The following is an 11,562-nucleotide window of genomic DNA, read 5'->3' as shown; positions in this document are numbered from 1 at the left end:
CATGGTGGTTCATTTGACCCATATTTTTGTCCTATGCGGGCTTGTAGTCTATTCATTCGTATTAAGGCTGCAGTCTAGCAAAATTGCGTTTTCAACAAGTTATTTGACAATTTTTTCCCGGCTAATGAAATGATAAACTGAATTTTTTTTTCTTGTTTATCAATAAGTGTTATATACGCAATGCGCGTGAATTTTTTCACATTTGTAAAGTTACTTTATGTTACCTTAATCAGGCCTTCAAGATAAGTCTCTTTCCCCCAAAGACATTTCGAGCTAAGTTTGTGCACTCACTACGTTGCAACCGATTACAATTTACACAATCTGATCAGCGCATTATTATCCTTATATAGTCGTTATTAAAAACTGCTGAATACAATTTGCGAAAAACTTATGATTTTCTTAATTAGAACGTTATAAATTCATTAAATTTCCCATTTTTTGCCTTACAAAATCTATTGATAAATACTGCTAAAAGTTATTTTTTCCATTAATTTATTCGAGTTGGTTGAAGACCAATGAGTATTAATCCTTTAAAAATTTTTTTTTTGAATTTTGATAATTCTTTAAATATTAAAAAAATATTTAAAATAATTAGGAAAAATCCTAGCGAATTTCTTTAGTCGCGCTCCTTGGGCCGGAGCGTTCTGACGTGTGCTCTACGCTCGATTTTCCTTCATACCGAAGTGAAAGTTGCTCTACTTCATTAAATTTAATATTTTTGTTAATTGATTATTTTTATCTTAGTTTTGTGCAAATATTCGTATTTTTAAACATTTGATTTCGATATGGAAAATAAACGAAAAAAATACGCGTGTAACTACTAGAAAAAAAATTATCTTCGAACATAAAGTTAATGAAACCAAATAGATTGCAAAGGTGATTGGCAATAATTTCTTTATTTTACGGGGTGTCAGTAAAAGGGTGTATATTTCTTTAAAACTAAAGTAAGCTCATAAATTTTCTTATAATATAATTTTTTTGAAGTTCCAAAAATGTTTATTTTTCGTTTGAGAAATACGAAATATAATATAAACTTGTATTGAGAACTTGAACTTCCCAAGTTCATCCGGGGAAATCCCCATACGGGGAAAATGATTTGTTTACTCCAAAATTGATCCGAGGTGTTTTAATTTTTTCTTCTAGTCATTTTCAACGTAGCGGCATGTTGTTTGATTATTAATTTTGTAACTTAAATACAGGATGTTGGTTTTATATTCTGATCTTACAGACGCGCTGACAAATTTAGTCCGCCATTTCTAGTTTAGTCTACCAACTCTAAGTACCAATATTAAAACGAATGGATTATCATCACATCATCAAAACTCAGATGTAATGGAAGATCACAATAACATAGAAAATTCAGTGGGTGTTGAGAACTAAACAAACAGAAGTAACAGAGACGCGAAGAATAAAAAAAGAGGACGAAAACGATAATTCGTTGATGCTTTCCCTTTTCGACGTATTGTTAGGGTACATCACCAATCTGCAAAAAACAAAACTGATGATTCCCAATTGCTGATTAAAAATGAAAAACAAATAATCAACAACAGTGGTGAAAATATGCTGATCACAATGAAACATCCTTCAGTGGTAGCAGATTTACTCATTTAAAATGTATCGGTGAACAGCGTAAAGGAGAGGAGGACAGGAAAACATTATGAATGTGGTTGGTGGATTGTATACAGGGTGTAATCGATAAGTATGTGCAGGCGATTATGACGTTATTATTGCAGGTATCAAAAAACTTAAAACTGATATCGAAATTACTTTACCTAATGAGCAAAATGACAATAATAACTTTTGCACGCCTCATAAGCGAAGCGTTGAGGTGGGTACTACTGTCACTTCGCGCAAAACATCTGATTTTTCAAACTTAAAATGTCTTTATGTATCATACATTGCACTTGTAAGATAATACATACACACACATATTAAGAAAAAACACTATTTTTAACGTTCATGACATTTTTGATGTCATTTTTGTTATTTAAACTAGTTAAAAAACAGTTTAAAAAAGTTCTGTCTTGGACGTCCGTGTGTCTGTATGTGCGGATCCTTTTTCTTGTTAACACGATAGCGACCGAAATACTTTAGTAATCGAGTCTTTTTCTTTCTCTTACGCTCGAGTATGCTCAGGAATAGAACCCTTTCATTTTTCAGGGTCTGATTCGATGTGGTTTAATTGTTATTAAATAAACAAAAATAATAATTAATAAATATTTATTAAAAAAAAATTATGAGGCGTGCACTTTTGGATTTTCCAAATTATTTAAAAGTATAACGAGAAATATCTAAAAAATTTACTTTATACACTCCCATATCAAAAAGGGAAAATGGGACTAGTAGAAGTTAAATGTCTAATTCCGGCAAAAGACATGAATGCGGAAGATGCGGTTAAAAAAAATTAATTAATATTTGAAATACAATGCAAAAAATAACACTTTTGTCATAGATAAGAATCATGACTATTTTTTCCAAATTCAGGGACAACTAAACGTTGCAGAAGCAGAAGTCTGCTTATTTGCTGTTTGGACTGGAGTGAATCATTCGTTAAAAATAGAATATATAAAAAAGTATGTAACGTTTAGGCAAAATAAAATGATGGACCATTATCAAGATTTTATATAAATTGCCTACTGTCAGAATTGATTGATTCGAGACTTCAGCATTCGATGCCCATCAAGGACCCATCCTATATCATTCAAGCGATTGAAAAAAAAGAGATAAATCCAGTGCAACCGATAAAGCATCAGAATGCTAGCAAAAGATTTATTAGGTTTATAAATATAAATCTATATATTATACATAATATAATAAATCTGTAGAAGACGCGAAGAGTGACATCCACGCGGACGGAGTCGCGGGCGGAAGCTAGTCAGAAATAAATATCTTTTGTTTTCATTTGCGTATTTTTCTATTTTATAATTTTTTAACACAAACATTACATTTTTTTTATTATATACAAAATTTGTTTATCCGTTTTATTAGTTAAACTGAACAACTTTCACTAAGAAACTTAGGTCGAAAAAAATGTATAGAGTTATGCATTTTGTATGGAAAGCTTATTTTTGCACGCCTCATAAGCGAAGCGTTGAGGTGGGTACTACTGTCACTTCGCGCAAAACATCTGATTTTTCAAACTTAACATGTCTTTATGTATCATACATTGCACTTGTAAGATAATACATACACACACATATTAAGAAAAAACACTATTTTTAACGTTCATGATATTTTTGATGTCATTTTTGTTATTTAAACTAGTTAAAAAACAGTTTAAAAAAGTTCTGTCTTGGACGTCCGTGTGTCTGTATGTGCGGATCCTTTTTCTTGTTAACACGATAGCGACCGAAATACTTTACTAATCGAGTCTTTTTTTTTCTCTTACGCTTGAGTATGCTCAGGAATAGAACCCTTTCATTTTTCAGGGTCTGATTCGATGTGGTTTAATTGTTATTAAATAAACAAAAATAATAATTAATAAATATTTATTAAAAAAAAATTATGAGGCGTGCACTTTTGGATTTTCCAAATTATTGCACGCCTCATAAGCGAAGCGTTGAGGTGGGTACTACTGTCACTTCGCGCAAAACATCTGATTTTTCAAACTTAAAATGTCTTTATGTATCATACATTGCACTTGTAAGATAATACATACACACACATATTAAGAAAAAACACTATTTTTAACGTTCATGATATTTTTGATGTCATTTTTGTTATTTAAACTAGTTAAAAAACAGTTTAAAAAGTTCTGTCTTGGACGTCCGTGTGTCTGTATGTGCGGATCCTTTTTCTTGTTAACACGATAGCGACCGAAATACTTTACTAATCGAGTCTTTTTTTTTCTCTTACGCTTGAGTATGCTCAGGAATAGAACCCTTTCATTTTTCAGGGTCTGATTCGATGTGGTTTAATTGTTATTAAATAAACAAAAATAATAATTAATAAATATTTATTAAAAAAAAATTATGAGGCGTGTACTTTTGGATTTTCCAAATTATTTTTATATTTCGTCCAAATTTCTTTGTAAAAGTTGATCAGTTATATAAACATGAAGTTGAAGATATCAATAGAAAGTATTCGCAAATTTTGTGTACTGATAAAAAAATCACCCGGTGTAATTTTCACGAAAATTGTTTCAAATTGTCATTTTTGGTACTTATTACGAATATTAAATTATACGAATGATTTAATTTTTAAAAATTAAGTGGAGCAACTTTCCCTTAGTACCTACATTTGTATTATTTACATATAGGATGACAGGATGCATTTGTTTGCACTACTAGACCAAGCCCTTAATCTATATATATTTGACTATTTTACTCCTGAAGTCCTGACAACACTGACATCTCTGCTTGATAAGACCGGTAGTAAACGAATTATCTTTTTTTTTTTCAATGATTTGTTTTCCCATAGAATCAGAAGTCAATATTTTACAAATAATTATTAAAATTAACATAATGAATTTTAAATATATTATGATTTCTGTAACAGTTAGGCCCAGTTTCGCCATTCTCCTTTTAAAATTAAAAATATACTAAATTGGATGATCTACTCACTAATATAATTACCTATTGTATAAGTATTGAGAAGTTTACCGTCGCGGAGTTTATATTCTATCTATGTCATTGTCAGGCTATACTTAGTATCTACTTAGTAGTAATAACAATATGTAGGTAGTGTAAATTCCAATTCGCGGTGGCCCTAACATCGTGAACTTGACTTTCCATCAGGCGACCCGCCTGATCGTTTGCCTGCTAAGGCGATTAAAAAAATCCAGTCTAAAAATCCAAACTCCAAAGTAACTCGATGTACGTACAATCTACATAGCTAAACACGTTAACCACTAGAGCGGCGAAGCAGTGAACATTAGAACGAGTGGTTCAGTTGGTAGTTGGCACTAATCGCAGCGGAGTCTCAGCGCCGCATTGTGGCGTCGAGAGCCCGGCCTCCGCCCCGGCCCTCCGCCCTCGACCCTCAGGTGCCGAACAATGCTAAGCGGATAACACGCTATTGAGTACTTAATGGCACCCTGCGATCCATTAGCGATCGCCTTCGCGCCAATATACCGATCGCGATATACCACGAGCCGTCACCGATTTCAATTTTTTGCAATAAACATTCACCGTGGCTTCTTCCGAGTAATTTTATTTAGTTTTTGTAGTTTTCGTTGTAGTAATCCAGTGAAAATCACCAGAATTTCTACACGGGTTATGGTTTGACTATACTAATAAATCGCTTAATGCCTTACGTCGTGACTCGTGTCATCACTACATAGCTTAGCTACATAGTATAAAACAAAGTCGCTTTCTCTGTCCCTATGTCCCTTTGTACGCTTAAATCTTTGAAACTACGCAACGGATTTTGATGCGGTTTTTTTTATAGATAGAGTGATTCAAGAGGAAGGTTTATAATTTATATGTATAATAACATCCATTAAATAGTGGAAAAGTACTGTTATTTTTGAGGTTTCTAATGTGATGTCGTAAAAAATTACATTTTTTCCGCTTACATTGCAAACGCAGGCTGAACCCTACGAGTTTTATCAAAATAATGTACTAAGTTTTATACACATTGAAAAGGTCTACAGAAAACTAGACCGGGAGATACTGACACAAAATTTCGAGTCATTTGTAACAGGATGGCGGTTCTACAGGGGTCTTAGTACGCAATGACAAAAAGAAAAATGATGGTGTGAACGCTGGTACCGGTGGGTTAGTCGCGTGGGCGTTAGTCGAACTCGTCGGAAAAATAGCGAAAGTCAAACGATTTGTAACACAAAAATTTTAGAATTTACCGATAGCCCATAAAAAAGAAGTAGGCGGTAGTGTCATGCCATACTTTTCCGGTATGACTTACAGCCCGCCATACCGACGCGAATGTGTTGATTTAAAAAAAACAATTATTCAACCATTTGTACCAAGCTAACTTTTGCACAGGTAACCATCGTCGTGCAGCCATTTACGAAAATCGCCATGCCATACTTTTCGGACGATACCAAATGGTCGCCATACCGCCGAAAATCTGCAAATTTTTTTTATTTCGCCTATCTTTTTGTACCAGTATTGCATTTGGCTTTTTGGAGAGTATTTGATAAAATGTGACCATTATTATATTTGCCATACTTCTAGTAGGGGGAAAAAGTGCTGTCATACTTGAAAAATAAATTTATTATTAATTTATATAAGTGAAGATTTCCAACACCTAGATCTTTGAAATTTTGTATTTATATTCGTTGATCCTCAAACTTACAGGAAAAATAAGTGCCATACTGTTACAAATCGTTTGACTTTCGCTATTTTCCGACGAGTTCGACTAACGCCCACGCGACTAAGCCGCCAGTACCAGCGTTCACACCATCATTTTTCTTTTTGTCATTGCGTACTAAGAACCCTGTAGAACCGCCATCCTGTTACAAATGACTCGAAATTTTGTGTCAGTATCTCCCGGTCTATAACATTAGTTTATAAGTCACGTACTAACATTAATGGATCTCTGTCATCTAATTGTTTAAAATAAATAAATTTAATAGTAATATTTAATACGTTATTTGATATTTCGTATAGTTTTGAATAATAACACGAAATAATGAGAGCAATAAAATATTCTCGAACCGGTGCGGTGGTTAGTGTTTTGACGATTCAAAAGCATTCGTGCTTTTCGTTCTCAATTGAAACCACATAAGCGCAGAAAGGCGTAATGGGGTAGCGATCAAGATTAAATATTATTTAGCAAACCGATTACATACTTTGGAAACAATTAGGAGCGATTGGAATCCATTACAGCACGGCTCGGTATCGGTTAATGCGAAAGCACTCAGGGCCGAGGGTCTCGCGGCACAATGCGCGGCAACAATGCGCTAATGGGTCGCGCTACGTCGCGCCGCTCGCGCCGCGCCAGCCAGGGCTGCCTCCGCTCGACCACCCGTGTCTTCCTGCGAACTGTCAGACGTTTACAAAGTTAATACTATTTTTTTTTTAACAATCACATCAAAAAGGATTGTCGAAATCGGTCCAGCCGTTCACGCGTGTTGCGGAGACGATAAATAGGGATTCTTTTTTATACAGGTATAGACATGAACAGCACTGCTTTGATTTCGTATTTATATTTAGATATTTTCTACCCAATACTACATTAAAAAGTAACGCTATTAATGCGTTATTAATTATTATTAAAGAAACTCAACTTGCCCCACTCAGCGCGAAATCACACTGAAATCAAATGTGTTATTTAATCATTTAATTCCATATACTTACGTATTACGTAATGCGTACAAATCGAAAGGTACCTATTGATTCAATTTTCTTATATGTATAAATTTATTGAAAAGAAATGAAAATTTAGCAACCCTGAATAAAACATGCAAAATATATCAATATTGGAGTGAGTATTGAGAGGTTTAAGTAATTACTCTTTCACAAGTAGGCATTGCTCCTTCCACAATACAATGCTCGCTTAACCTCCCCCCCCCCCCCCCCGCACCAAGCACCGAAAACGAAATACATATTACATATTTAATTATTTAGATTTTAGATCTTTATGCGTTTAATATCAAATGCTTGAGGAGTGATTTACGATTTATAGCGCACTTAGCTAGCTAAACTTTTTGCTAAATAGGTAGGTAGGTATGTACTTATGTATAAAAAGTCCAAAACATTGTAGCACAAACTACCTATTGAAGCTGTTCCTTCAGAGTTCTGCCACTCGCCAGTTGAACGTGCATGGGCAGTACAGTTAGCTAGCTACTAGCTGTTATTATTCTGACATTCTGTGGTACAGTGCCACTGTTTTTTTGCGATTATATACGTCCGGGAGTCGGGATCGCAGGGAATACCTAGGTGTGCAAAAAAATACGCGTGACCTGTCCCGATAAAAACGTTTGTTATAAGAAAAGTATATGTAGCTCAGATTTAGAAAATATATTAATAGATAGGTAATCAAGTAAGTCATCATGTATGAAAAAATATATACTTACCTACTTTGAACTTACAATTTGATATAATAAAAAAATACATACCTAATTGTACTTTTTTGACTGATTTACTGGAAATTTAATTCTATTACGACAAATTTATGCCCTCGAGTCCACTTTTAGTAACTTATTTTGAAACTAGACTATACGTCCTTTGAAATAATGTCAAATGATACATGATAAGTCTAATAAATAAACAAATTTGATGACTCGGCACTACACTACACTAGGTACCTAGTCAAGTTCGAGCGACCGCGTGATGTCTTTTTAAAAAAAGATTTATTTAATTTAAATAAGACTTTAATTAGCGTCTTTACAGTGAGAAGCTTAAAGTATAACTGACTAAACTTAGACTAAAACAATATCATGGTATGAAGATCTCGTCTTCTTGGAAACGATTAAGGATGTCGTCGCGACGTTCGAGTGGGCGATTCTCCATAATCATTCCCTTACAAATCATAACACTGCAACAAAGAAAACACATTCCTGCACGTATTACTATTTATGTAAACTATTAAAATATAGAGTCAGCGGGTTTTGGCTGCATAACTCCTCCCTCCGTAAGTTCGAGATTATCCTCAAGGGGATGGGGATGATTTCGAACATTACTGTTTCGCGTAACCTTCTTAAATGATTTCCTATAAACTATGAATACAAGACATAAAATTATAATTAAAATTGTTAGAACTATGTTTCCTATACTTATACCCTTAAAATCTATAGCACTATTTTCACTATTTTCACTGATTGTCCTTTCACTCATAACTTCACTTTTCTTCAACAGTAAATTTAAAAGTTGGATATCAGTGATGTCGATTTCCTTTAAGTTTAACGGTTTTCTTTCACCGGTTGATGCTGCTTTCCTTATATGTGGTAAATTAATAATCGGTATATTGGTGGAAACAATGTCCTTCCCTTGAGATTGTTTCTTTCTCAAAGTGCGGTCTTGTATTTTGACATAGCAGTAATCATCTATAGTGATCAGGTAAGTACCACGGAGTTTTTCATGGCTTACCTCATTATTACAAAACTTTGATATAATTATTTCATTTCTGGTGTAGACGAGCCATCGATCAAGTTGTAAAAATTCAATCTTTAGATCTCCAATGCTAACTGGTAATAAAAGGCATGTACTTATATTTGTTGAGAAATTAATAAGATCTATAATGCATTTGTCCTGCAGTAGGGATGTGCTTTCCGTTTCAGGACAAAGGAATCGTGCCTCATCTAGTTCTGCACAGGGCTGCGCGAGCATGCTTATTTTCAATCCTTTCACTAAGGTATAGGGATACTTAGGAAGGATGATGGAAGTAATGTTATCAAAATCATTATGAACAGGTAACGGTATCAATTTATAGTAATTATAAGTTTCATTATTAATTAAAGGTATATGCATTATGAATTTAACCTGGTTTTGCTTTACATAAGCTTTAAGCTCGATACTTTGCTCTATTTTAACAATATTCTCTAAGTTTACAGGATACACTAATTTATTCGTAATTTCTATTTCTTTAAGGATATACACAAGTTCATCGGTATCAATAATTGATTGATGCAAAAGTTTAATTTTTGCAAAAGATAATGCGGTTTCAATCTCATTCAATTTAGTATAAATTATTTGAAAATTATGTGTAAAAATATTATAAAAATGAATTAACTTATGACTTAATAATAATGTTTCCGTTTTATTTAAATTTATATTAATTTCATTAAGTTTTTCTTTAATTTGAATGAAATTGCTTCCTGTAACATTTATAATATTGCTAAATTTTCCCATCATTTCTGTAATGACAGTCACCTTGTAATCCATAGCGTTTTGCTTGTTATTTAATTTACTAATTAACTGTTCATATTTTATGGCATCGTCATTATCCATATTACCAGTAATTGCTTTAATAAAAGAACCAATTGGATTAAGTAAACCACGTTTTATCCTAACTGATGGCACTAATTGCTTATATTTATTAATAGTAATATTCATTATAAAATCTGTTTGAATTTGTGCCTCTTTAAAATCTAAATCAAAATTCTTAATATTAAAACAACTATTTATGTATTTCTTTAATTCTATATAATTATTTAAATTTAATTCTAAATCCTCGTATATAGGTTCTAAATCTAATATCTTAATAACTATCCATGTGTCGTACGTAATTACGGCATTTCCTTCTTTTAAGGGTAGAAGGCCTGGATTGTCCCTAATCTGCTGCACGTGAAGGGCCTGGCTGAGGATCGCCTGAGCTACCAGCAGTACACACCTGCGAAGGGCGTTTTATGTCTTTAATTGGAACTGTAGTCTTTCGTTTTTGAGTAACGATAGGTACCACGTTCCTATGAACTGGTCCTGCTACCTGAGCTTTTTGATAGCGGGGTTTATCCTTACTACGACGTGTATTTACGCCTTTTATAAATACCGTATCGCCTAAATCAATGTCTATTTCTTTTTCACCACCTCGTTTATCGATGGTTTGTTGTTTTTGGTCAATTATTTTATTAGTTAAATATTTATAAAGATATCTAGTTTTTCTAACATGATCTTTAACTAACTGTTGAGTATATTGTTTATTAAAATCTACGTGAAATGCGTCATTTGACTCTGTATGACCGAAAACTACCTCGAATGGCGTTAATCCCGTTGTACTATGTATGGTATGATTATATGACATTATTGCATATGTCATTACTGATGCGGCGTCGGTAATCTTCCGCTCATATTTCGCGATTCTATATATTTCTATGATAGTAGAATGAAAACGTTCTACTATTCCCATCGAATTTGGGTTATGCGGTGTCCCTATATGTATTTTAATTTTGTAAAATGCTAATAATTCTTTTAATAACGTGTTGTTAAATTCGGCGCCTGGGTCTGCGCTTATTTTTAGTGGTACACCGTATAATGAAAAGTATTTTATCAGTGCTCTTACCACTTCGGGGGTTGATCTAGTATCAATTTCGAATGCTTGACCTAATTTACTAAAAGCGTCTACTATAGTGAGGTAATATTTTCCTTCTATAGTAAATGTGTCGATGAATAATTCCTGAAAAGGGTATTCTTGAGTCTGTGATAACTGTAATTCCGGTTTTAATGGATTTCTGTCGTATTTCATTCTTTTACAAATTTCACACGAATTTATCACACTCGCTACTGTTTGATCCATGTTATTCCAATAATACGTTCGTTTTAAATGAGTTAATGTTTCTTTAATACCTCTATGACTATTTTTACCTTCATGATATTTTAAAACTATTTCGCGTTGTTCCTGTTCGTTACTAACATAGATAACGCGTTTTGTACATTCATAAAATTTAACTGTTCCCTTTTTAAAGAGGTTAATTGTAGCTGTGGTAAATTGTTTCCTATGCGTTTCGTTTTCGAAAAAGAAAAAGTATTTTATTTTTGGTTTAGTATACTCTTTAAGAAATTGTTTAACAAGATTTACATTATCTAAAGGTAAGTGTACTTGCATTATTTTTTGTCTAATTCTATTTGTGATTTTAACTGATAATTCATTTCTATTCCAGGGAAATACGAGAACCTGATTGGGCTTCGTGTCCACGGCTTCTTGTAAAATAAGTATACCTTCTGT

The 11,562-nt window shown here is 33.2% G+C and overlaps 1 protein-coding gene across 1 annotated transcript; it reads right to left on the bottom strand.

The window, feature by feature from the left end:
* Positions 1 to 8,210: 8,210 nt before the first annotated feature.
* On the bottom strand, positions 8,211 to 11,182 carry LOC149898442 (uncharacterized). The gene has a single exon (XM_090115067.1). The coding sequence runs from the start codon at positions 9,954 to 9,956 to the stop codon at positions 8,490 to 8,492; it is 1,467 nt and encodes a 488-aa protein (XP_089971193.1). The 5' UTR covers positions 9,957 to 11,182; the 3' UTR covers positions 8,211 to 8,489.
* Positions 11,183 to 11,562: the final 380 nt, after the last annotated feature.

The sequence above is a fragment of the Colias eurytheme genome, chromosome 22 (genome assembly GCF_061535395.1).
Source record: "Colias eurytheme isolate Ceu_HAF_F1 chromosome 22, ilColEury1 Martin Lab GWU primary, whole genome shotgun sequence".
NCBI classification, from domain to species: domain Eukaryota; kingdom Metazoa; phylum Arthropoda; class Insecta; order Lepidoptera; family Pieridae; genus Colias; species Colias eurytheme.
This window is presented reverse-complemented; position numbering and strand designations above follow the sequence as displayed.